Genomic DNA, 27468 nt, shown 5'->3' with positions numbered 1-27468 from the left:
GTGAAAAAGTAATTGCCCTCTTAACTTACTAATGGGTTGTGCCCTTGGCAGCAATAACTGAAGTCAAGCATTTGCGATAATTGGTGATTAGTTTGTGGAGGATGTTTGTCCCTCTCCTCTTTTACAGAATTGCTTCAACTCCACCATATTGGAGGGTTCTCTAGTATGAACCACCCGTTTAATTAAGGTTACACCACAGCATCTCTGTTGGATTCAAATCCAGACGTTGACTTGGTCATTCCAAAACCTTAATTTTTTTAATTTCTTTTTTATTTTAGCCGTTCAGAGGTGGACTTGGTGGTGTGTTTTGGATTGTTGTCCTGCTGCATGATCCAAGAGCGTTTGAGTTATAGGGCGCAAACTGATTGTTGGGCGTTCTCCTTCAGTATTTTCTGGTAGACAGCTGAATTCATTGTCCGATCAATAAGTTGTCCTGGTCCTGCGTTAGCAAAACAGCCACTTTCAATACCATGCTTCGCTCTTGGCATGATGTTCTTTTTATCAAATGCCATGTCATTTTTACCCCAGACGTAACGGGCCACACATCTTCCAAAAAGTTCACTTTTTGACTAATCAGTCCACAGAATGTGTTTCCAAAAGTCTTGAGGATCATCAAGGTGTATTTTAGCAAATATGAGATGAGCCTGAGTGTTCTTTTTGGACAGCAGTGGTTTTCGCCTGGGAGCTCTCCCATGGATGCCATTTTAGCCAGTGTCTTTCCTATACAATACAATACAATACAATACAATACAATACATGCTGATTTATATAGCGCTTTCACAACAGCGGCAGCTGTAACAAAGCGCTTAACAAAACGGTTAACATAAAGTAAAATAATAAACACAACACATAACATAAAACACGGACAGCCGTGCAGTCCTAACCTATGCTAGAGTCTTGAACAATGTCTTGAAATGAGGCCAGCGATGTCCGGAGTTCTTTGCATGTTGTTCTAGGTTCTTTTGCGACTTCCAGGATAAATTGTCGTCGTACTCTTGGAATAATTTTAGCTGGTCGACCACTCCTGGGAATGTTTGCCACTGTTCCTAGTTTTCTCCATTTATGGCTAATTGCTCTGACAGTGGTTCGCTGAAGCCCCCACTCTTAGAAATGGCTTTATAACCTTTTCCAGACTAATAGGTTCAAACTTCTTTTCTAATTTCCCAAAAGACTGAACAGTGTTTGTAAACCTCCGAATGCAATTTGCCTGTTGAGCAAACCCCTCCTACTGGCTGATTTAGCAAACCACATTGGCCCAACATCTCTCTGCCAACTTTAGCAACTCCAAAACTGCTGTCTTCCAACTCTGTACAGCTCCGGGATGACGGCGACTTCTGAGATGTGTTTTTGTGTTGGTATCGCATTTTGTGGTTCAAGTGTCTGTACCATCTTCTTAAACTACTTGTTTTCCAGAGCACAATACAGTCATAGCTCCTCGCATATGAATGTGGCCAGAGACTCTTTGTCTTCTGTGCGCTGACAAAGCTTGCCATCAGTTCGCATGCAAATTTACTGGGGAATCTGAAATGACGCTAAACATCAGAGTTAAAAGTCAAAGCCACTGACTTCAGGCTGCTATTGTTGCTTGCTTTTAATCACCATTTTGTTGTTTCATCGAATGATACTTCCATCCATACAACATGAATCACATGCCAAGCGTCCCCCAATGGCCAGGAAGTGATTTGATTCAGAGCATTTGTTGGTTGGTTATTAAATTGAGGAGGGAAGTTGATGAATTGAAATTGAATTGAGAGGGGAAGTATTGCAGCCATTGATGAATCATTATTTCACCCACCCCTTTGTTTCTTATTAAGCAAGGACAATGCTTCTCTGCAGACTTGAATAACACTGGCCAAAAGCAAATTTGAATCAGAGATGGGTTTATGGGTCCCTAAATGTATTTTTGATTCTGATTTCAGAAATGTACTCCCACCCCCCCCCCCCCCCAGCATATTATTGGTGTCATGAGTGAATTCTATCAATTCTATGATGATTTTAACGGAAAGACCCATGTATTTCACAATTTCACAGTCTCACGGTCCTCGATATAATCACAATGTTCATTAAATATGAGCATTTTTACATTTTGAGTGCTTTTCTCGATGCATCTGTGGTATTTATTTAAATAATGTGACTATTAATTTAAATATCGGCCTCATTCCCTTTTGTATTTTCCAGAAAATGCAGAACCCCCGGAGCTGAAGCAGTTCTTTGACCTGAACTACTCCCACATCTACTATGTTTTCTTTGAGAACTTTGTCACCAATGAGGTTAGCCTCAAGCAAAAAGGTGAGTTACAGTACAGCATGATTACGACTGCTGCAGAGCAAGCAATGCCATGAACAGTAGCACGGCTTGTGAAGCAAGCAACCCATATCTCGTACACTTATTCAGCATTCCCGTGGCGCCGAATCCATGAATCTAAAAAGAAGGCCTTACTTGGCATTTAAAATTCCTTCGATCAATCTTTGAAAAGTCTTCAAAAATGTTGATGATCAGTAGGATTTTATGACTCTGAATAGTCTCAAATTTCAAAATAAGTCAACATTCTTGAAAAGAAATTAACAAGTCTTATGGTCACATCATGCAATTACGATTGTAGAACCACCAAAACAATTGTCCATCCATCCATCCATTTTCCGAACCGCTTGATCCTCACTAGGGTCGCGGGGGGTGCTGGAGCCTATCCCAGCCATCTCCGGGCAGTAGGCGGGGGACACCCTGAATCGGTTGCCAGCCAACCGCAGCAAAACAATTGTAAACAATCCCAACTTTAAACATTGGAAATTGTGAATAGTGTGAAATTGGTGTTAAATTTAGTTTGAAATGGAATGAAAAAGTCTCAAAAGTGATTGAATTTAGCCTTGCATAATGCTGTAGGAAACCTGTTATTATATAATTTTCTATCCTTTTATATTCTAATGTTTTCCCTACACACAGACTTCCGCACACACCATTTCACGTATCTGTGCAAATTATGTATCAAAAGATGTTTCTGTCCAGGCTTGGATGTCCACAATTTTTTTCCGGAATTTTGTGTTACCATTTTGACACAATTCCGAGAAAACGGTGAACATGTCCCTTTGAAAATGAGTGGGGTGCCGTGTCAGAAGCAGTCATGTGAGCATCGTGAGCATCTTTTTCTGAGCCACGCTGCTTTTACAAACAGAAACTGACTTAATTGAGGGCTACCAGTTGCCTATCCCTGTTTTGCAGGGCAAGCCCACCTCACCAAGAAGCCTTCACAAATGAGACTTTTCAAGTCCATTCAAAATTTCCATGGGAATTTTCCAGTTATTATTATTACTATTATTATTATCATTATTATCAATTTATTTAATCTGCAATCAGCAATTGATAATTTTAAAATCATTTAATGAAAAAAAATCAATTGTCTTCTTCATGCTCTCATTTTTCAGGTCACAAGTCTCAGAGGGAGGAGTTGGACTCAATCCTCTTTATTTTCGAGGTACAGTACTTAAATTTCCTACCACCTCTTATTTATTATAATTTTTTTTTATGATCGTCCAACAAATTAAGATTTGGAAGGAGTGCACTTTGAAAGCCCCTTATTCCTCCATACAGGGATCTTGGCACAAAACATGCACTGATAACGCTGACTTCAGTGAACCCCCCCCCCACCCCCCCCCCCCCAAAAAAAAAACGTAAGATGGCTGCCCTCTGGCTTCAACCACGACGGGCCACTTGTTAGTCCATTCGTACATAAGTGCCAGGCAACAACAGGCATGCACCGAAAGCCGCCCCATCACACGACATGGGTGTTCGCCTTGCATTTCAGTCATTTTTTATGCATTTTTCATTCCCACGTGCCAAGTAAACTTCCTTTTCTTTATATGAGCAGACTTTTTAAAAAAAACTACATGTAAATACAGCTCAGGTTGGAATTCTGTTTAATACGCTACATACATTTGTCCAGCGCTGAGAGGGCATTATCAGTGCGAAGTTGCTCTGTCGACAAGTTAACAGTTCTTAATTGTCGACATTCTGAGATTTCTTTTGTGCAACACGTCAGGCAATGCTTCTTGACAATAGAAACCTCAAAATTTGTGTTTCGAGGCAAGCTGACTTTTGACTCCGATAAAATCTTGGAGAAGTCTATAGCCAAAAGAGATAAATAATCGATTTTAACGTCACGCCATTATCAGTATGTATTCAACGTAATGTCAGATATTGCTGAAACTCACCGGGATATATTAATATTTTTTGTTTCTTTTCTCTGCTTCTGTTTCAGAAAATCCTCCAGCTCCTCCCAGAGAGAATCCAGAGCCGATGGCAGTTCCACAGCATTGGTAACAAACACAGCTGGCTCTCAACCCTTTCCAAAATGTGTTAAATCTGCTCCTACACTTTCACTATGGCCTCTTCTAATATGTGATTTTTTTTTGGATACATATCTCATTTTCAGGACTGATATTGAAAAAACTGTTGCACACCGGTAACTCTTTAAAGGTATTTTACTTTTTTTGCTGATCCAAATCAAGACTGCTTTCTTTAATTTCCTTCTGCTGGTAAAATACACAAATTTATATGTCCACCCCACTTGCTCCTGCGCACTGCAGATCCGTCGAGAAGGCGTGCGCCTGTTCCTGCTGTGGATGCAGGCATTACAGAATAATGCTCAACGCGAGCAACTCTGCATGTTTGCCTGTCTAATTCCTGGCTTCCCGGCTCCGCTCTGCCATGGGACTCCACGCACTTTGGACACTCTGATCAACCCACCCCTGAGCTTAACTGAGAGTGAGTAGTAGGGAATTGTTGTAGTTGCTCCCAATGAAAAGAGCTAACTTTAATTCTTTGCTTTGTTGCTAATTAAATAAGATTTTCATAATTACAATTATGACCATCTGTCACTGGATAGGCAGGCAAAAAAAAAACTTTACTCTATATGGCTTCTATCTGGACTGGGTATAGGGCTGCAATGAGCGATTATTTCAATAATTAATTATTCTGTGGTTTATTTTGGCATCAAAAAAAATTTCCGTCCCTGTATTGAAAAATTTAACATCTGAGAATATTTACTGTTGAGAGGATGAAATTCTGTGGATTTGGACAATTTTAAATGTCTGTATTGTGCTTGATGGATCATCAAAAATAATTCTGGAATAATTTGATAATCGATTAGTTGTTTATTAGTAAATGATTGTTTTACTCTAATGTGAGATCGTTTTTCAATTACACCTTTCAGCTCAAGTCACACCAGAGGAGATTACTCCACTGGTACATCCCCAGTCCGGTGACAAGAACCAGGAGGACCTTACCGCTTACTTTTTGGAAGCACTACTGAAATACATGGTAAACCAGGTATTATCATCATTTCTTACTAACACAACTAACATAACATAATCACACAATATGAAATGTCTTTATTTACTAAATATCATTAGTTATTTATCAGTGTGAAAAACAGGGAATTTTCACTAGTTAGTTTTTATTTCGTTTTGAGGTTGTTGTTGTTTTTTAAGTGTAGTTAGATTTTCTTAATTTTTTTTTCCAAAAATTGTTGGTTTTGGTTTGGGTTTTTGTAAGTTTTATCATTAGTTTTCTTTTTTATTCAAGTTGTGTATTGTGTGCAGTATAAACAAATTAAAACGACTATGGTAAGTAGTGTCGTAAAAATTTAACACAAATATAAATTTAGAAACATTTTAAAATAAATCATCCATCCACAAATCAAATACAGCTAGTGTTTAATAGTCCACAGACTGAATTACAATAAGTAAAGTACATAATACTGCTTCCGTCATATATGTTTTTTTAAGCACTTCTTACCACACGCTACAATGTAGTCTGAGTTCAATGACAAAAGCACGGTAGTGTTTGGGCCAAAAGACCAACATGGAAACTGGTCACGTCGTAGCGATGTCATCTTATTGGTTGCAGCTAGGTGATGTCATTTTTGTACGACACACATTCTAAGGACCACAACTCCCAGACGACTGTTGAAACGTCCCGAAATAAATACATTTAAAATCAACCCCAAAGGCTCGTACATTCAACTAATCGCGAACGACTAAAACAAAGGACATTTTTGCTCTGATGAAAGCATTTTCATTTTAATTAGTTAAAAAACATTTTTTTTTTCAATTTCAGGTTTCGTTTTGTTAGTTTCGGTTAACTAAAATAAACTTGGAGACAAATCCAATAAAGCCGTTTGTATAGCATTACTAACCTTGTATCCAGTTCACATCTCTCTAACTGACTCTTTGCATTTCCTATGTATCATTGTCTCATTGTGACACAAGCCCCGCCGTCAACAAAGGAGCTGTTCTCCACTTAGCCCTATTTTTGTTGGTGTACAAAACAAGCTTGTTTTGTGTTTGTGTCTTCCAACCAGGCCAAGTCTCTCGAGTGGCGTTGTAAAGAAAATCACGAACGTGGGTTTAGCTTCCTCTTTGGTCACTTCCGGAAATTTTACCTTCCTCACATCTTTCCCAACTTTGCTTCGGAAACGAGTCTCTACAACCCCATACTAGGTCAGTAAATGTAAGTAATGCCTTTTATCGGCACTTGATATGCCCAATGCATAAAGCCATCCTTTTCCTTTCAGAGGTTCCTCCAATGCGTCCAAAGCCCTATTACAGTATGGTGCGCAGGGAGCAGGATGGTGCGGAAATTCTCTATTGCAGCAAGGAAAGTTTCCTTCAGGCCCGAGTCATCTTCATCCGCTGGCTGGTTTCTTTTTGGCTGGAGCCACGACCCAACACAAACACACAGATCCCTGGGACAGAAGGTGAAAACATCCCCAAGAACATACAGGTAATGCACACCATCTGGATGGTACCGCAAAGTTAAAACGAAACAAACGAGACAGGATCATGACAGTTTCTAACTACCGTATTGGCCCAAATATAAAACTGTGTTTTTTGCATTGAAATAAGAAAGTGGGGGTCGTCTTATATTCGGGGTCTAGACATTATACCCATTCACGACGCTAGATGGCGCTAGATATCATTGAAGCGAATGCTGAACTTGACTCCCCAGGCCAGAGTGAACCCCTGCCGCGAAGAATAAAAATAAAAATAGCGGTAGCACGAAGAAGAAAAATAAAAAATAGCGGTAAGAAGGAAAAGAGTAGAAAATAATAGAAGAGATAACAGAAAATGGAGAAACGTAGTGACAATCTGGAGAAAAGTGGGTCGAAGATCGGCCAGGTTAACCGGCAGCTGAGGAGAAGTTATGATGTAATTTACATTTCAAAAACCAGAAGCCATTCATTTACCAATGTGATTGCACTTTAGATTTGAATGAGTCAAAATAACATGGTTTTTCTCTCAAATATATTGTTATAATCATTGGTTTCAGATGTACTGTAATTATTTTCTGTATAAAAATTAATTTGGTGTTCAAAAAGTATTTTTTCAAACTTGAGTCTTGAAAAAGAGGGCGTCGTCTTATAATCAGGGCTGTCTTATATTCGGGCCAATACAGGACATGTTTTTGACGCTTGTGACATTATTTTCATGTCATTTCAAATGATCTCTGCTTGCGGGTTGTTTTATATGTTCTGTGAATGGAAACACAGTAATATTGAATGTGTGTCACTTGGAAAGTACAAGTTAATTGGTAGTCGTTAATATCTGAGTGAAGCGGGCAATTATAATTAGGTACTCGAACCTACAGAGACAATCCAGACTTTACTCGCAGTAAGTGTAACTGCAGGAGATACCGACTTCTGAAATGAGACACTGAAATAAACAAACACTCATGAAAAGGGTTACAATTTTGGTCTCATCCACAGCGAGCAGCAGCTGGGCTTGCTGCTCGCTCTGCTGGCAGCTCAGACGACGGCAGCATCACTGGATTGCGCCCTGACAACCATCTTGAAGGGAGCGGAAACTTATCTGGTCCAGGAGGAGGCAGCACGGGCCTTGGTGGGGCTACTGGTCCAATGGGGGAATCAGAACAATGTCACTCCAACACATCCACATTAACAGAGAGGGAGCCCAGTTCTTCCTCACTCTGCTCTATGGATGAAGAGCAGCTGACGGATATGGAGGTCGTGAGGAGAGTCCTGACCAGCTCCAGAACCAGCATCAACTTCATCAGTGAGATCTTCAGACAGGTGAAGGAGCAATTTTCTCCCCAGTTGAGAATGTTGGACAATGCAGAAAACATGCATGACTACATATGAATGGTTGACACTTGTCTCGCGACCACTGCAGGCATTTCTCCTTCCGATGTGTGAAGCTGCAGCAATGCGGAAAGTGGTCCGTGTATACCAGGAGTGGATCTCCATGGAGGACAAGCCAGTATTCATGAAGGAGCCAGAGGAGGGACCGTATCCCATAGCAACAGCCGGTAGTATGGACACTGGCTCAGAGAAGGATGATGAGGTGCCAAATGACATTTAAACAGTCATGTATTAACGATCAGTTGAACGGTGCAGGTAACCCTTGCTTTTTGGGCCACGGTTTAGTACATTTTTGGTTGGAACATTTTTTTCGCTCTCTCAAAATGGCCTTTTTTATTTTGTCTATCAGCAAAAATTGCATTTTGTAGTGTATGGAATAATACAACTATTTCGAGGTAACCATTACACTGGTAAGTAGAAAATTTGAATTAGAAATGGGTTGATGTGTCCCTTAAAATATTTTTTGACGCTGATAACTTGGATGCATTATTATTTTTATTGATATTTTTTCGAGCATTTCAGGTATGTGAGGTACAGTTTTATGACTAAATATATTCCTATATTGTATGTTATAGTATTGTTATTATTAATCATAATATATTAATATTATTATGAAAACCTGATGTGCTTGTAAAAAAAACAAACTATGGCAGATTTTGAATCAATCCCAAAAATTAATCCGTAAAATCTTATTTGCATCTCTGATCAAGAATTTCGTAAAAATGGGTTGACTAGTGTTATTTCAGCACATTTTTTTCAAATGGTAAACTGTCCCTTATTTCTTGACCAAGTCAGTACTTGTGACATTATACAGTCATATACAATGTATGTTTAGAAATTAATGTAAACAAACGACATAAGCTGTGAAACAGATATATGCGCACACACTAAAATTGCGATCCTGTGATTGAAAAATCTTTGATATATTTTACATTGGGCAAGACTCAATTATATTATTTTAACTTGTCTGCATATTTTTTTCCTCTCCTAAGGGACTAAATAAAATGATTGATAGCGAATTGTTGGAGTATAGCGTTCATGCAGGAGTTCAGACTACACTACAGGTATGGACCTTAAACAAAAATACACATACTGATCGCAAGTCCGAAAAATACATCGTTAAACTGTGCTTGGTGGATCTACATGGCATAACTTGTCTTCCCTTTAGGTATTTATTACCCATTCCTCCAACGTTTTTTTATTGGAGCCAGCCAACGATATCAAGTTCCTTTTAGAGGAGCACGTCGACATGTGCAAGCGAGTCTTAAACATCTACCGCAGCCTTGTTATGCATGAGACCATGGACCAGAAAACATGGTAATGACAAAAGATGGACACATTATGTCATCACTTGCTAATGGCAAAAAAGTATAACATTACAGCTTCATGTCAGCATAATCCATTGATATTTAATATTTCTTCATTCACTACGTGTGAAAATACATTGCTCAAGAATGAAAGTGTATCCGTGACATCTACTGGCTTCTATGTTTAAACATATTTCGTCTCATTATTTATGGATGGATGGGTGAACTTTTATTTGTAGGGAGCAGATCTTACTTGTTCTACTGAGAGTGACAGAGTCAGTGATGAAGAGACCTCCGTCCATTATGCCCCAGGGCAAGAAGAATAACACACTGTCGGGAAGGCTGGCTGGTCCTATCTTTCAGGTACTGGATACTCAGCGGTGGAGCTGTCGTATCAAAATGGCACCAAAAAAAAAAAAAAAAAAGAGTGCTTTCAACTTGCATTCTTTCAAAGATGACCTTGATTATATTTCATCACTCTCTCTGCACAGACATTGATCGTAGCCTGGATTAAGGGGAATTTAAACGTCTACATCAGCAGAGAACTGTGGGATGACCTCCTCTCAGTCCTCGCTTCTCTTACATGCTGGGAGGAGCTGGTAACTGAATGGTCCCTCACGATGGAGACTCTTACAAAGGTAAAAGAAGAAACTCATTTCACTTGGACTGTACAGTGGTACCTCTATTTACGAATTAATTGGTTCTAGAAGAAATTTCTTCACTAGAAAATTTTGTAAGTGGAGAGCCGTTTTCCATGTAAATGCCCTAATCCGTTCCAAGCGCCCCCCCCCCCAAATTCAGACATAAATGTTTTCTAAAGCATAAAAATTCATCAAAATATAAGATAAGAAGATAAGATAACCTTTATTTGTCTCACAATGGAGAAATTCCCAATTTACAGCAGCAAAATTATGAAAGGGAGAAAGTAGAAGACAAAAAGTATATAAATAAATATAAGCATATTAAAAATGCGTGGGTGGGGGTGAGTCCAGGTTTTCAGGACTGTCTATTCAGTAGCCTGACAGCAGTTGACAGGAACGAGCAGCGGTACATCTCCTTCTTGCAGCGCGGGTGTGTCAGTTGTATGTAACAAATACATGTTACAGTTAGATGATTGCACAATAAATGAGAGCTGTGCACAATGTAAAAAGCAAAGAATAAAGTTTTTTAGTTTTTTGTTTGTTTGTTTATTGAACATAAAAGCATGTACAGTAATAAATTGACAGAAAGTAAGGTCAGTGAAATAGTAAAAGGAAAGAGAAATCAGTCATCATTCAACACAATTATTATGTTCAAGAGAGTACCGGTAGGTAAAGAATAAAAATGATGGTCTTTTAACTGCATCCTCGTCGTTTTTGGCCCTCTTTAGGTCACGTTCTCTCTCAGAAGTGGTTTTTGCCTGGCGTTTTGTAAAGAACTGATACAAAGACGTTTGCTTTTGTCGGCTCAGTACAGTGAGCGATCGCCGGACTGGTGAACACTTTCTGGGTGATTCGCATTTTCGTAAAACTATCGGAACGCCTCATGGCCCGAGAGTCGAATGACGAGGACGCTGCATAGACGCTTATCTATCTATCTACACACTTAGACACACACGGTAGAAGTCCCTTTTAGCCAATGCGGATGCCTGGAAGATGCTCGGTAATAGCCAATTGCAGAGCAGCTATAAGTATGTTGTGTTCAGGAAACTCGGAACTGCGAGTAGAAGCCCAAACTGTATTTTTAGCTTTCGTATCTTGGAATTCCTTTCGTAACAAGAGGCAATATTTTCCTGTTGAGCCATTTCCTAACTTGAACATCTCGTATGAAGATATGTTCGTAAGTAGAGGTGCAACTGTATATACTGTATCTTTCAGCGCGAGCTGTTACCTTGTGTCACACTAGCTCGGTACGTCAAGCCTGTGTACTGTTGCGGCTTAGGTGTTGGCCAGGAACCTGTACAGTGTTGATTTGAATGAACTACCCCTGGACAAGCTCAGTGAGCAAAAACAGAAGAAACACAAAGGCAAAGGTGAGACAATCACTCGGAGCCATTATTTCTATTGAAAAGGCACAGAGAACTCTCAACATTCGAATAGGGGCAGATGTTAAGTGCATTCTTTTGGCCTTTTTCATCAGGATTTTTGACTGTGTACTTTGAATATTCTCACAATGCCTCAGGTATCGGTTCAGAAGGTCAGCGGCAGATAGTGGATCGTTCCTTCTCTAAAGGGTGGAGCAGAGACCAACCAGGTCAGGCAGCTGCCATGAGACAACGCAGTGCCACCACAGCTGGTTCGCCAGGCATCGAAAAGGCCCGGAGCATTGTCCGCCAAAAGACTGTAGGTGAGTATCTCGCCTGAAGAATGAATGGCCTCTTCATTCTTATCTTTCGGGGTGGTCAGATTCATTGCAGATCACACCAGCATGGGTCCCTGACTCTTAGAGTAATTTGACAAAATAGCTTTGCCGTTTTCAGTCATCATAAAACATACACAAATTACTTTCTTTCATATTTCAGAAACATTGTCATCATAGTAGGAAGAGCTATGGAGTTTCAATGGCAATGGAAGTTAATTTCCTGTTTGCTACTCAACAGCTAAATGTATCGCTTCTCAAGTTGCCTTTTGACTTCAAGTCTGCCCTCATTATTTCCTTTTTGGCTTTTTGGTGTGTGTTCATTGAAATGTTTTTATTCAAGTCAGTCATTCAGCCGTGGCTACAAACGTTTGATTGGATCGAAGAATGCTGAGTTGTCCCAGCATTTTTTGACCTTTTGAGTCATTATCAGTCTGAAACTTCCGTGAGTGTGAGTCCACTGTTTAAAACTAGGTTTTAGAACAGACATAAATTTGACAATGCCTTAAAATAATATAAAATTTACTTGGAGAAAAAAAATCAATACAAGGAAAATATTTTGTCAGCAATTTTAAGGTTTTATCAAGAGATGAATCTGTTAGCAGGGGCACAACAGACTCCTGCTTGAATTTAAATACCAGTCAAACTAAACTCCAGCTTCATATAGTTAAACAATTTTCATTTGTAACTGAGAGGCGGGAGTACAATGGTGCATGTGAGTACATTGGATCTTGAATGCGGATTTCCAGAGCCCTTTCTGGTGGTCCCGGCTGGTGCCTGCAGGCTAGCAGCTGAATCCAGTGGGCACCCTAGCTGGGAAGATCCGCCAGAATGGCCTGGCATTCATCCCCAGGCATCGCCGAGTAACGTCAACCTGTCCAGCCAACCACTTCTTGCGCGTGGCTCACGCACAATTTGCCAGATGCGCACCTTCCTAGCGTATGATGCCAGAATATTCTCATTATGGTTTGACAATAAAAATGCGTTTTGGCATTGTAGAAAAATTTGTACCCAAACAAGTATTGTGTTGGCATTAAAAATGATTCCATTCCAACCACAACATTACTTTCACATTGCATCCACCAACTCACTGACGGCATTGAGTGAGGGTGTGGGCTTGTTGGCTGATAGATGCTCCTGATTTCGTTAATACATGAATAATGCCACAGATGGTCTTGAAATAAAAATTAACTATTTGCTGCGTACAATAAACTTTTTCTATAATTTTTTTTTCAAAAATGCAGGGTGTTTGTAATGTGGAATTCAGTGTTCAAAATGTATTAAGACGTTATGGAAAATGTTCATATTAATATTGCTTACTGGTAGATGTTTTTTATGTTATTAATTTTGGATGGATGTAAGACTAATAACAATTTGTTGTTGTTGATACAACACTCTGGACAATGTCAGACGACATTCTTGGTTGGGCTGGGGGGGAGGGGCAGATTGTTGTAAGGGTGACTAGAGCTTTCATAAATCTCACGTTCATTTTGGAAAAGGTAGTTATGTGATTTTTGTGTTGAGAGAAGCAGCCTTGTTCAGATTTCCTATGAGATGTGCTAACACCTTTGTGTAGGTGTAGAGATATTATTTCCATTTTTTGTTCCTGTAGCTTCAGCTCTTTTTTTTAAGCTAACTTTGGTCAGGACTTTGCAGAGGTCATACCAGCTGCCACCTGCCTCTCACTATTCTTGTTCCAGAGTGAACCCTCGCTCACTCCTCCCTTCACCTTCCCTTTCTCTTCACCTCACTTTCCACCCATTTTTCTTTTCCATTGACTTTTTCCAAACACGTTCCTTATTTCTCTTCCTACTTTCCTGACCCTCTTCACTTTCTTTTATATACCTTCTACCTGTACTTCCGACCTCTTCAGCCCTGCGAAGCTGTTCTACAGGGGACTCTCTGCTCTCCTCAGCCTTTATCCGCAGTGCCAAGAGTGCTCCTGCTCTGGCTCCGCCTCTTCCTGTCCTTCTCCACCACCACCACCCTTTACTACCCCCCCTTGCCGACCAGCTGGCAGGTACACTCTCTTTGCACTTCCCGACTGCCTGTCTTCTGCCTGCTGTGTGCCTGAAGTCTTCACACATCTGTCAAAGAAACGTTATTTATATATTTTAGTTTCTCCCTTTTGTATTCGTAAAGCAATGGACTGACTGTTCCTAGTTCATCAAGAATGACTGAACGTTTTTCACCCTATACCAGGGGTGTCAAACTCATTTCATATTGTGGGCCGCATACGGCCTCGGTCGATGTCAAGTGGGCCAGACCATTAAAATTATACCATACTCTGCTATAAATAACCAAAATATGTCTTTCCTTTGTTTTGATATAGCGACGCACAAGTACATGAGGAAAATGTTGAAATGTACCTACATTTCATTTACCTAACATTTCATAAAACACCTTAGATTTCCTTCGACAAATGTGCAATTTAATTTTATCATTCACATATATGCAGTGCAACTGATCCCACTGATTGTACAAAGGCACAAAACTTGAACAATTAGTATTTAAAAATATAGTCATGCATTTTAAGATTAAACAAGATTTATAAAGAAAGGATTTTTTTAAACCATTTACACATGTGCATATGAAATCTAAATGTAACCCCCACCTACACTTTACAAACGAAAGAGAAAACAATGACTAGCGGTTAATACATGAATTGCATCTTAATAAAAATATTCATTTTGTGTCTTTTATGCTTTTTTTTTCATTTTTAAATTATCCCGCGGGCCTGATCGAACCCCCTCTGGGGCCGGTTCCGGCCCGCGGGCCGTATGTTTGACACCGATGCCCTATACACTTGTTTGTGGCCTGCTTTAGGGGCATTTAGAAATAAAGTGATGGTATATATCTTTCTCTTGCCTGCCTACTCACACGGATGCATGTTTTCACTTTCATTTCGTCTTTGTGTTTACTAAATGTCTGATTGATTTCCACTGGGGTCTTAGGTAATATAGCTGGTCTCATGAAATTAGATTTAATGAGTCATTTGACCCGTGGCTTCATGAGGCATGAGTAAAGACTTGGTTTTCAACATTGTCCTCCCTAGCTGTTCGTACCTGAAGGTGCATGTGTCCGTGCTTGAGCTTAACGGGCCCTCGCAACTCTTGCCATGTTGCGGTACTGGCACATTAGTATATTGTTTATAAACCGGGCGGCGTGGTGGATGACTGGTTAACACGCCGACCTCACAGAGCAGAGGTGCCTGGTTCAATTGCGGCTCCGGCCTCCCTGAGTGGAGTTTGCATGTTCTCCCCGTGCCTGCATGGGCTTTCTCCGGGTACTCCGGTTTCCTCCCGCATTCCAAACACATGTATGGCAGGTTAACGGAACACTCCAAATGGTCCATAGGTGTGACTGTGAGTGCGACGTATTGTTCGTTTATGTGTGCCCTGCTGGATTGGCTCGTAACCAGTTCAGGGTATCCCTCGCCTACTACTCGATGACGGCTGAGATAGGCTGCAGCACGCTCGTGATGATAAAGTCGTTCAGACAATGTCTGGATGGGTGAACACAATCAACCCCTGACATAAATTTTTTGCCATGCGTGATGTGTGCAAAGTTAGTTTTTGCACGTTTAGACCTTATCAGTGGTCACTTCTCAACTTTTCCCCTTGTCCGGTTAGGGGTTTTGATCATGGGATGTCACCAATCTTTGTCTCCAAAAGACTTTTTTTGAAGGGCTTTGGCTGTTAGATATTTCTCCCAACTTTTGTAGATTTCGCTAGCACTAGCTCCCAGTTTCAAAAGGGTTGGTGACATGTCCCCGAAAAAAAAAAATCATTTTCATGTCTGTTTCATGTGTTTTCGGCCAGTTTTAAATCATCAAAAACATAATTATTACTGCCAAACAGCACATCACTACAGCAAAAACGTGCAACAAATTAAAAAACATGTACATCCATGCCAAATCACCCAGTGGGTTTCACCAAGATTATGATTTTAATTAAACTTGGTGTACCATTTGATAGGAGTGGCACAATACTAAATCTCAAATTTTAGGTCACTCGCTCGGAGCAGAGCTTTAGGCGCAACGGCCCGTCTAATTTTTACATTTTCACCATAAAGGGGCGTGGCCACCTTCCTTTGACCCCTCATATTTCAAGAACTACTGCGTCAATCTTCCCAAAACTGGTATTGCTGGAAAGGGAATTGAACAAGAATTCTTGCATTGGTGCAATTTTTAGTAACTTGACCTTTTGACCTATAATTTGACCATGAAATTAACCTTTTGGATCATGTGACCTTAAATAAAATCACATGATGTAATCCCTCACGCTTTATTGTTGTCGTTTTTCTTTTTTTGAAACAGTAACTTAGAGTAAAAGTATCTGTATGCTCAGATATTCAATTAAATTCAATGACAGGTCATGTGGCATGGACATTGGTCCCTCGCTACTTTGCTGTTCCGTTATTGCGGATTCACTTTATCACAGATTTTCATTTGTGACCATTACTTCATCTGTAGCAGTTGGTACCACACCATTTTGCAGGTTTTCTTCGGATCTTTCTCACTTCTAAGGCGGGCCAGTCAATAAATATTTGTTTATTTTAATTTTAAATTACTTTGGGGGGAGAAATTTGTGCAGCGCATGCTCCGCTTACAATAACCTGCAGCTCGGTATTTATTCTTCAGTTTGCAATTTAAAAGTTTCATTTATTGAGTGTAACAAATGTTTAGAAGGGTGGGGAACCTTGTGGAGGTTGGTGATAATGGCTTATGGAGGTGTAAATCCCCCCCCCCCCCCAATTTTTCTTTTCATTTTATGTTATAAGGCACCCTCTATTTCGTTACAATTCACCTATTGCAAGGGAGAGAGGGCTTGGAATGTGTCACACACGAAAAGTCAGAGAAGACCTTGCCAATCCCATCTTGTGTGTGTGTGTGTGTGTGTGTGTGGGTGTGTGTGTGTGTGTGTGTGTGTGTGTGTGTGTGTGTGTGTGTGTGTGTGTGGCGGGGGTTATCGGGATCCACGTCATAATACATATTCAAAAATTTATGATTGTCAAGGACAACAGTCAAAAATGTGTGTGTGTGTGTGTGTGTGTGCGTGTGTGTAAAAACATGTTTGTCATGTTTTGAGAGGTGTGTGTTGTTCTCTTTTGTATGTGTTTATTTCTGAATGTAGTACCAATATATCATTATCTGCCTATTTACCAGACCTCGAGGACCCGCCAATCACGCTGTCATCCCGCCCATCTCGGATGCGCCACTCTTCCCAGAGCGATGAGACCCCTCCGACCTCCTGTTCGGAGGTGTTCCAGGGAGGGCCTTGTGACCCGGATAACCCGGCCCCTTCATCGCTTGCAAGGAGCAGCAGTGCCTCTGACATCATGGAGCCTTTTATCGCCGAACGGGTCAAAGGTGAAGACCCACAAGGGGATCCCAGTACCATCCCAAACCCCCATCACCCCACTGATACTAGCTTAGTTGCAAGCAATAGCGATGCGGCTCAACCACTCCCATGTCCTTTCCGCTCGTCCTGTCCTACCCCCCTTACATTCCCCAATGGTGTTGTTTCCTCAACCTCAGAGGGACTAAATGATGTGAGTGAGTGTGATCATATTGGCTGTCAAAGCCGAGGTTCAAGTTCCGATTGGGTAAGCGACTGGGATTCCGCCTTTACATTTTCTGCCGATAAGGAGATTGATGTCGAGGAGAACGAAGTAGGCGCTGTACCAAATGAGGATGATTTATTCTCCTCAATTAGGGACTATTTCACTAACAAAGCAACTGAGCGAAATGAAGCGGCAAGATTGGCAGCGAGTCTTGCCTTTGAAAACGACATTCGATCTTCTGTACCAGTGAAAACTGTTATGACGACAGGGGAAACAGATTGTATACGAGAGACACAAAAGGTGGTTGACAGGCAGATTTCTAAGGAAGATAGGCAGGTAAGTAATTCAATTCGAGACAGTAGTGTTGACTCGGCAGAGGAGATTGAGGCAGAACAGCGCAGCATCTACGAGTGCCTTGAAATGCAGTGTCAGTGGCCCTCGCTTGGTGCGAAAGGGAGCAGTGATGAGAAAGGCAAAGGGGAAGTAGGTGGAGGAAACGCAACAGGAGGAGGAGAATGGGAAGGAAAAGGTGATTATTGGAGGGAAATAGGAGGAGACAAAAATGCTGAAAAAGACACAGCCACAATCAAAAGGCACTACTTAACGAGACCAGACCCTTACGCAGTCGAATCTACCAGCGAAGCAATTGAAACTCCCCAAGCGTCCGACTCAGCCAAGCCCAAGATGTCCCGTAACACCAAAAAGCATCACTCTGGTGCTGTCCATGTGAGCTTCAGACCTTCCACTGAGTCAGTCCAGTTCCACAACCCCCTTGAGAATAAAGAGGCCCACTGGAAAGCCAGGCTGCGTCGGCTCAGTCACTTTCACACTCACAGCCACACTGCTGGTGAGAGGCCAGGAGCTGGGACAGGAGCAGGGGGGAAGCAGGGCGCAGGCAGTACAGGTAAGTTTGCCTCTGTGGCTGCTGTTGGTCACAAAGTAGGGGGCCATGAGAGACTGCCAGCAGATGTCACTAGGGCCCACGGTACATCGGGCGTTGATCAGGAAAACAGGACTGGCACTGGAGCAGGGGACAAGGACAAACCTCAGCATCCAGGATCATGCGCAGGATCCAATTTAGTGCACGAGACCCACTACGAGGCCATAACAAGCAGTTCCGGTGCGCCATCAGGCGTGCGAGGCCGTTTGGGACGGTCGGCCTTGCGTTCTCGGGCTTCCCGCTCTCGCTCCCAGGAACCCGGCAGCTCTGTCTCCAAACACCACCAAGGGGCTCTTCTTGGCGGGGTGTATAAGACTGTGGTTCATGCTTTGTCCGCCAAGCCCCGCCCGCGAGGTCAGGGGTCATCCCAAGGTTCGTCGCCACAGCGGCAAGGGCGGGCTGCAATGGGTGATGCTTCACTAAGAGACCTCTACTCCCATGTCCTGGGCTACTTTGGACGAAAGTCTACCACGGCAGGTGAGGATCGCAGTGGACAAAGTGCTCACAGTGGGCACAACAACAGTCCAACACCAGTGGAAAAGACAAATACTCACAAAACACAAACATCAACAACCATTTTTTCCTTTGTGGCTGTTTAACTGGTTTGTTATGATGGAATGACATTCATTTTGGCTGAAACTCATCATCTTGCTACTGGACTGAAAGTGTTTTTTTTTTCTTCTTGAACGTGAGCCCCTCCTTCAGCCTGCCACCTACTGAAGACCCCTCCTCCCATAACTTTCCACCTGTCCCGCTATCTCAGAGGGCCTCTCCTCTTGCTGTCCTCCTAAGGGTTGTGGAATTTTGATGTCCTCCTTTCTTCCCCAGTCTCCTCCCCCCGCTCGCCATAAAATTGCATGTGACCTTGTGCCTACCTCACCTCCTTCCAGGACTGCCTCAGCTCCACAGAAGGAAACAACAGTCCACTTTTTTTTCCCAACACAACCCCATTATAGGTCTTCCAATTGTTGCATTGTGTTCACCTTTTTACAACATATTTCGGTGACATTTTTGTTTTTGGTTTTATGTTTTATAAGTTACAGTAGGGTGAAATGATATTTGCTTTCATTATACTGAGCAACTGTCCCGACATACTTTTGTAGTTCCCTCCTGAACCGCGAGAATGCAACGTAAATCTCTCGCGTGACTAATGGCATCCTCAATTTGTGGCACGCAGAAATGTAAATGGATCCAAAAGCTATCTATCTATCGATATAATTTTCGAAACAATTAGGTATACTTGTACGTGGTGACTCATTCATGTCACTGCGACTCACACATTTACTCTGTCTCACATGTTTTCTTTGCCGATTTGTGCCAAAAGAAATATTCCAGTCATCTATTTATCCATTTGTCTGGTGTCTCATGTGCATGATGCCACAGTAAGTTCCCATTATTTTATTTATTATTATTTTTTATTAAATGAAGGTTTTGATATATAGACCTAGTTGACATATACAGTATTTTCTTGATTTGCTGTAAGATAAGATAAGATAACCTTTATTCGTCCCACACTGGGGAAATTTGCACTGGGGATAAAGTGTTTCATTGCACAAAATAAATGTTTCAGAAAAGAACTGTACACAGTTCAATAGAAGTGCAATATAAAATAAAGCATTTGCAATATATTTGTAGAATAAATACAATAAATAAATAGCAATAGCATAGAAAAGACAGCGTAAGGTGCCTGTGCTATTTACAATGGTTACAGGTTTTCACTGTGGTTGTTTGTATGGCGGTTTGTTTGAATTGTGTTCAATCTGTGACTTTTGATAGTTCCATGAGTTCTTAAGGCACCTGTACTAACTGTAAGCATCATTGCACTAAACATTGGCATGACTCTACACTCCATCCATTTTCCAAACTAATATTTAAATTTAGTTGGCTACTATCAAAATACGTTACCCACAGGCTATGGCTCACATTTACAAAGTAGGGACACTATAGGGACAAAAACTGTGGGGGCACATTAAATATTTCTGTCCATGAAGGCACGCTTGGGTGACTTTGAGTGACATACCTCAATCCCATCAAACACTTTGTGATGAACTACAGCATCGATAAAATGTGACCTAACAATTGGCCTTGATGAATGGCTTTCAAAACTCCCACAAAATGGCGCGGACACTTGCAATATGCCACTTACTACTTCTCGGTGCCTGATAATTCCATCAACAATTTTGCTCACATGGTGGATATGCGGATTGGCAACTCTGGATTCATCATTTATCAAGATACTAAACTCCCAGTTGCTGTTGATGCTTTGATTCTCATCAACTTTGTTGTTTAGAATTCTTGACTGAACTACACTAGCCATAGTTATCCAAGCAAAATTAATGGGGAGATCATTTAATGAATTTTAAATGCTTCAGATAACACTACTCTCTGGAAAGTAAGTGCTACGTTAGCTGCTGCGTTCTGTAAAATGATTGACCTCTCTGGATCATTCCACAGGAGGGCCACATTGGAAAAGGACCTCTCGCGTTCATTGTGTGCCTGTCCAGGGTGACTGTGTGGTTGGTTGTCAGTACTAAGCTGCTGCAAACTGCTGTATTGGATTGATCTTCTAAAATTTATTAATTCTAATTGTTTTTAATTCATTTATCTCAGTTAACATGTTTATGGTTAAATTAATTAGAAATATCTAATTATTGAATAAAATAAATGCAATGGTAAATGTTATATTTTAATTGGCCAAATGTTACTGTTGACCATAAATCGCCCAGTGTTTAAAATAAACCAAATATTCTGAAGACAGATCATCACCATTCCATACGCGGACCATATGTCTGTTTGAAAAATCAAATGTGGCGCTGAAGCACGGAACTTTGCCCACCCGTGTTAATTAATGACCCCTATCTGTCATTTGGATTTTCATTTCACCACAATTAGTGAATGCACGATGGCTCTGCTATCATAAACTATGTATGCATCATTGGAACAAAACCAAACTTGACAATATGCTGCCATATTTTTATTTGATTTTTTTCTGGTAGCGTCACAATGTAAACTTGTTCTTTGTGCATGGTGGTGTGTATTAACTGCATTGCTTCTTTGGTGGGTTTGCCTGCTGTGTTGTGGCTTTTGTATTGTTTTTTTAACAATTGGTAATTCACTTACTCGAGGGCTTCCCATACATATACATTAGGGTTACTCTGACACCCTAGCTTGCTTTCTGCATATTTCCCCATTTTTATTGAAGTGTAATATCAGTGTAACAATTGCATTATTTCTCCTCCACAACATACCGGTTATGTTACCATGCTTGTATTATTGTCACAGTCAATATCGGCTACATAATTATCTTAGTCGTCGTTTACTCAGTGTTAACGTTAACTAAACAGGATGTGTGCCAGATAAATGATGGCTCCATGCTTTAGGTAAATTTCTCTCTCTCCATTTGTGTGTAGCCAACAAAGAGGAGGTGCTACAGAAGGCACGTCCAGTCTCCACCGATGTTGGAAACAGCAATCCTAATTTCTCTGATCTCATGGATGAGTTCATCCAGGAAAGACTTAGAGCTAAAGGAACAGTGGTCAGTATCCAAAAGCGCACGCATAAATGTCACATGTTTGTTTTTAGTCAAGGTTAAGCACCAAAGTTCAATTGCTTAAGTTGTCACGACTCTTTTTCTTCTATGTACAGGAGCGCCGTGGCAGCAGCCCAGGTAGTCTCGAAGTTCCACAGGACCTGCCGGAGCTACTAGAGGCCGGCCAAAGTCCTGGATCTCGACCCCCAGATGACCTCAGACCAATTGATGATCCAGGGGTTCCTTCAGAGTGGACATCTCCTGCCAGTGCCAGTGGCTCAGATGTTGTCAGTTCTGACAGCCAATCTGACTCATTTAATGCTTTTCAATACCCCGCGTGCAAGTTTGATAGTGAGTGAAAACTTTGTTTACTTTTAACATTTGACAATTATTTGAAAATGAATTAGCAGTCATAAAGCACCCCACAGTTACCTAAAAACACAGCTTCACAATTTCTGTCCTTGTTTGGTAATACAGTACCGAGAAGGGTGTTACATCGTTCAGTGCTACCTTTACTACGAAATTAATTGGTTCTGGAAGAAATTTCTTCACTAGAAAATTTTGGAAGTCAAGACGGGTTTTCCATGTAAATGGCCTAATCCGTTCCAAGCCCGCCCCCAAAAAAATTCTGACAAATATTTTCTAAAGCATCAAAATATGGAACAAATACATGTTATGATTAGATTATTGCACAATGAGAGTTGTGCATAATGTTAAAAACAAAGAATAGAGTCAAGAATGAAAATGATAGTCATTTAACTTTTAACTGCGTCCTCATTGTTTTTTGCCGTTTTGAGTCCAGGTTCCCTCTCAGAAGTGGTTTTTGCCTGGCGTTTTGTAAAGAACTGATCCAAGGACGTTTGCTTTTGTCGGCTTTTAACAATCCTTTCAAAATGTCCAAGGCAAACATCAGCAGCGTGAGCGATTGCCCGACTGACGAACACTTTTTCTTCGGTGATTCACATTTATGTAAAACTATCTGAATACCTCATGGCCCGAGGGGCTAATGATGAGGACGCTGCATAGACACACATCTATCCAACTACACGCATAGACACATTCGGTTGAATAATAATAATAATAATAATACATTTCATTTATAAGCGCCTTTCAACACACTCAAGGACACTTTACAATCAAAACAAGAACAATAAAACCACAGATAAAATTATAAATAATAAAAGGAGAGATGAATTCAAACCGAATATGCGATTTTAAATAAGTCCCTCTTCGGCAATGGGATGCCAGGAAGATGGCAGGTAATAGCGAGTGGCAGAGCAGCTATTTTGCGTTCAGGAAACTAGGAGATGTGAATAGCAGCCCATACTGTATTTTTACCTTTCGTATCTTGAAATTTCTTTCGTAACATGAGGCAATATTATTCTGTTGAGGCGTTTTGTAACTTGAAAATTTCGCGTGAAGAGACGTTCGTAAGGAGAGGTCCCACTATGTCTTTTTGTGAATGGGCAATGAAGTTATATAAATGATACAAAAAAAAGGTAGACCTAGAGTACAGCCACCATTCTGTGGTCACATTCTGAGTGTTGAATCATTCAAATCTGACGGGTCAAACTCATGTTCGAGTCTATATTTTATCTTGTTCATAAATTACATGCCAACCATCAGCGCAAAGTCATATACAACAACTGGAGATCACATCACTCGCAATATCCAATAGTTTTGCTGGATTTCTGCTAACCTCATTATTTTTCACCAAAAAAATGCATTCTAGGTATTTTCGTATTGGGTTTCAAATTTGTACTGCTTTTGACTCTTTCAACACACTTTTCTTTCTGTAGCTTGAAAGCTAGAATGTTCGTGTGTGTGTATATTCCACTTTCCCTTTGTATAGGTTTTGCATTTAACTCCGAACCCTGCGGCGGTGGAGATCGAGGAAGCTCAATGGACCAGGACAGTCTGGGAGGTGGTGTTGCATGTGATGAACATGAAGTTGCAAGTTTGACTACACTTCATATTGACTCTGAGACCAGTAGCCTTAGCCACACAGTCACTGTCACTGGTTTGTACATTCAATTGTGGTCATCCCTTTAAAATATACATCTGAGGCGTTTATATCATTCTTCACGCTTCTATTATTTGTTGTGTATTCTTTAAAACATAGTTTCAGCGCATTGGTTCTAAACTAATGTGTTTGTTTGGGGGGCGGGGGGGGGGTTTCATGTCAAGGTTCCGAGAGTGCATCTCCCATGCATTCTCTCGGGGGCTCTCGGTCCCAGACGCCTTCCCCAGCTACACTGACAGCAGAGCACATTGCTCGCACACCCTCTCACTCACACACTCACTTGCAGCTGGATCAAAAACTCCACAACTCAGTGCTGCAGACTCCTGATGATCTTGGTAAAAATACTAGCACACTTTTTCAGAAATATATTCATATTTTTTTTCTCTTAGTTTTGTCAAGTAAAAGTGAGGTTGATGATTGATTGGCTCGTTGATTCTTCGTAGAAACCACTGAGTTCCCTGGTGAGGACTGTAGCGTCATGGCAGGTGGCTCCCTGACTGGATGGCATGCAGATGTTGCCACAGTCATGTGGCGGAGAATGCTGGGTATCTTGGGAGATGTGAATAGCATCAAAGACCCAGAGATCCACGCTCAGGTGTTTGACTACCTGTGTGAACTGTGGCAAAACCTTGCGAAGGTACGGAAAGAGACGCTAAAGTCGCATGCTGAAATGGCTCAACTCCTAATTCAGTTCATTATTTTCAGATCAGAGATAATTTGGGCATTTCTCATGATAACCAGTCATCTCCACCGCCTCCTGTTCTGATCCCGCCGCTTAGAATCCTCACTCCGTGGCTTTTTAAGGTAAATAGGACTGAAAAGTTACCACCGGCCCTTAATATTCGCTCCAATGACCAGTTGTATAAGTTTAGCGAATCAATCAGGAAATAGATGTTATTTGTTTATTATGTTATTATGACTTCAAGATGGCACCGCGAGAGTGGCTGCCTTTACGGCAGCTCCTATACTTTTTGTTCTTCTACTTTCTTCCTTTCATAACTGCTGCTGTAAATTGGGAATTTCTCAATTGTGAGACGAAAAAAAGGTTTTCTTATTCTTATCTTAATCTGCTCCTGTAGCTCACACCCTTTGATGATTTGTGTGCCTTTTCACCCAGGCCACCATGCTGACTGAGCGTTACAAACAGGGAAAGCTTCATGCCTATAAGCTGATCTGCAGAATTATGAAGAGACGGCAAGATGTGTCCCCAAACACTGACTTTCTGACTCACTTCTACAATATCATGCACCAAGGACTGCTGCACCAAGACCAGGTACCTCCAACATTTTAACCAGCACTAATTAATATTTGGAATTCTTGACATGGACGTGCACGAATGTGAATATGCCATGACTGCAGCTCTATGCGTGTGATTTATTTTTCTCACCGTAGGACATTGTGAACACCATCATCAAGCACTGCAGTCCACGGTTCTTCAGTATCGGTCTACCTGGAGCCACCATGTTGATTCTCGACTTCATCATTGCAGCTTCTCGAGTCACGTCTTGCTCATCGTTAAATGTACTAAAACTGAAACTCACACACAATAAAGTTTGACAAGCTAGTGTTGTACACGGTATCGTATAGTGACGAGGTATCTGCGTTTACACCCAACACGACAAATCTCACGGCGTCATCCATGTTTGTTAAAAGACATGTCTCAAGATAAGGTACTCCAGTATTCTTGCTGGTGTTGACGGATTCCTCGAATCTCCAAAACTCATCACTTTTTCAGTAAACCTATAAAATGTCATGTTCTTTGAGCAAAACATTGATTGCATTGGCAAACACGGCAAGTCATTCTCAATAGTTTTTGATTGGTCGGTACTTTGTAAAAATAACACCAATGACCAATAGTGTACTTTTTAGGAAAAAAAAATCCCTCAAAATTAGCCATAGGAGGTTTCCGTATAATTTGTGTCTTCTTCCTGTTCTAGGCTCCAAGAGTCGAAGCGCAGATCCTTCTTGGATCCCTTGTGTGTTTGCCAAACCTCTACGGGGAGCTCCCCGCCCTTCACCCCACCACAGCTGATGTGGCACTTAGAAAGTTCCCTGATGTCAAGGTAAACAACAGGTCATCAGTGATGCCCTCGATGCTGGTCAACAAAGTAGATTCATCCGAACCGTTATGCAAAACTAAGCAGAAAATACATCATAAAAATGTCATTTTGAAGCCTGCCGAAGTCAATGCAAACCTTGTACAAAGCATGTTCTCTCCACTGCTGTCGCATTAATAGATTAATGTCACATCAGTCATTCTTGCCACAGTCAAAAACAGCCAATGGCAGTAATGTTTTTATTGTTGTTGCTGTGGAAATAGTTATTGCCATGCGCGGCAACATCCCAGGCTTGCTTTCGGACGAGGCAGAAATGTTTTGAATCACTAAGCAGCCATTAGCTCAGAGGGACATGAAGCATTTGTTTGTGTATGCAATATTAATATCTCATGAAGTTGTTCTTTAAAGCTGTTTCTCAATTTGTCATGGTACCTTACTCATGGATAGACATCAGCTGATCCTGACTAAATGCATGTTTCTGTCTTGCTTTGTTTTTCAGGAGCACATTATCAAAACAATACTGACCTCTGCCAGGGACGAACCCTCTGCTCCTGCTAGGTACATACACACATGCAAGGATTTTTCTAATGCTAGTTTGGTGTTAGCAGGACCTTGAAGACAAACTAACAATAAGGTGCTTTGTGAAATGGTGTGTTTCTAAAACATAGGGAAAAAAAACATTACTTTGAATTGTTTTAAAAAGTGCAAATCGCAGCACATTTTGTCATCTCACACATATGCATTGGCCTATGTGCGCAGATCAGAATGTTTTCTTTGGATCTGTTAGGTGTGTAGCTTTGTGCTGTCTGGGGATCTGGTTATCTGAAGAGCTGGCTCATGGGACTCAACATCCACAAATTAATGATGCTCTGAATGTCATCTGTGTTACTCTAAAGGTCAGTGGTCATTTGCTTTTTTTTTTTTTCTTTGACTACCAACCACAAATTTGGTCAATACTGTAAAATTAAAGATATCTAGTAAAAATACATGATAGCAGGCCAACTTTGACACGAAAAATCTTAGCCACATCACGATTGCATCTACAGTGATCCCTCGCTACTTTGCGGTTCGCGCGGGTTCAGTGCATCGCGGATTTTTTTCAAACGTATTGAAAAAAAAGTTTTTTTTGGTTTTTTTTTTACATATACATGGAGTACAGTACAGTATATGTTGCTCTATGTGACTCGCTGTTGTTTTGCAGCTTCTCGCGGACCGTTTGCGGACTTTAAAAAAAACATTTTTTTTAAACCTGTTTATGTTAATTGGACGCTACTTCGCGGATTTTCGTTTATCGCGGGTGGTTTTGGTCCCCGTTAACCGCGATAAACGAGGGATTACTGTACCCTGCTTTCTTCTATTAAGACAGTGCCCTTAATTATTAACAAAAGGAACGTACACGTCTTTCATGAATTCATGAATATAGATATATACTGTGTAGCACTTTGCTGTAACATTGTTATTTAATTCGTACTCTTCAGAAAATTGTATAAAGGGCTAATGGGGTACATCCTATTACATTTCGGCGAGGATCCGGATAGAGGTGCAAGTTCAAGAATTT

General features: G+C 41.0%; 1 protein-coding gene across 3 annotated transcripts in view; it reads left to right on the top strand.

The window, feature by feature from the left end:
* Positions 1 to 27468, top strand: part of ralgapa1 (Ral GTPase activating protein catalytic subunit alpha 1) — an 81101-nt gene that overhangs the window by 2889 nt on the left and 50744 nt on the right. For 2 of the 3 annotated variants that reach the window (XM_086126592.1, XM_086126591.1), the window contains exons 2-30: positions 2179 to 2289; positions 3420 to 3469; positions 4253 to 4310; positions 4427 to 4470; positions 4581 to 4758; positions 5207 to 5322; positions 6356 to 6494; positions 6569 to 6777; positions 7760 to 8083; positions 8184 to 8354; positions 9145 to 9216; positions 9321 to 9469; positions 9699 to 9822; positions 9951 to 10097; positions 11380 to 11470; positions 11620 to 11784; positions 13670 to 13816; positions 16964 to 18778; positions 21712 to 21836; positions 21947 to 22181; positions 23683 to 23850; positions 24018 to 24188; positions 24297 to 24490; positions 24559 to 24657; positions 24971 to 25126; positions 25246 to 25374; positions 25791 to 25916; positions 26410 to 26468; positions 26698 to 26806. In XM_086126592.1, the coding sequence (XP_085982718.1) occupies positions 2179 to 2289; positions 3420 to 3469; positions 4253 to 4310; positions 4427 to 4470; positions 4581 to 4758; positions 5207 to 5322; positions 6356 to 6494; positions 6569 to 6777; positions 7760 to 8083; positions 8184 to 8354; positions 9145 to 9216; positions 9321 to 9469; positions 9699 to 9822; positions 9951 to 10097; positions 11380 to 11470; positions 11620 to 11784; positions 13670 to 13816; positions 16964 to 18778; positions 21712 to 21836; positions 21947 to 22181; positions 23683 to 23850; positions 24018 to 24188; positions 24297 to 24490; positions 24559 to 24657; positions 24971 to 25126; positions 25246 to 25374; positions 25791 to 25916; positions 26410 to 26468; positions 26698 to 26806 (5681 nt within the window). The remainder of the gene's footprint in view (positions 1 to 2178; positions 2290 to 3419; positions 3470 to 4252; positions 4311 to 4426; positions 4471 to 4580; positions 4759 to 5206; positions 5323 to 6355; positions 6495 to 6568; positions 6778 to 7759; positions 8084 to 8183; positions 8355 to 9144; positions 9217 to 9320; positions 9470 to 9698; positions 9823 to 9950; positions 10098 to 11379; positions 11471 to 11619; positions 11785 to 13669; positions 13817 to 16963; positions 18779 to 21711; positions 21837 to 21946; positions 22182 to 23682; positions 23851 to 24017; positions 24189 to 24296; positions 24491 to 24558; positions 24658 to 24970; positions 25127 to 25245; positions 25375 to 25790; positions 25917 to 26409; positions 26469 to 26697; positions 26807 to 27468) is intronic. The other variant, XM_086126593.1, reaches the window with a different exon arrangement.

The sequence above is a fragment of the Hippocampus guttulatus genome, chromosome 13 (genome assembly GCF_054856545.1).
Source record: "Hippocampus guttulatus isolate MCC_2025c chromosome 13, RoL_Hgut_1.0, whole genome shotgun sequence".
Taxonomy (NCBI): domain Eukaryota; kingdom Metazoa; phylum Chordata; class Actinopteri; order Syngnathiformes; family Syngnathidae; genus Hippocampus; species Hippocampus guttulatus.
This window is presented reverse-complemented; position numbering and strand designations above follow the sequence as displayed.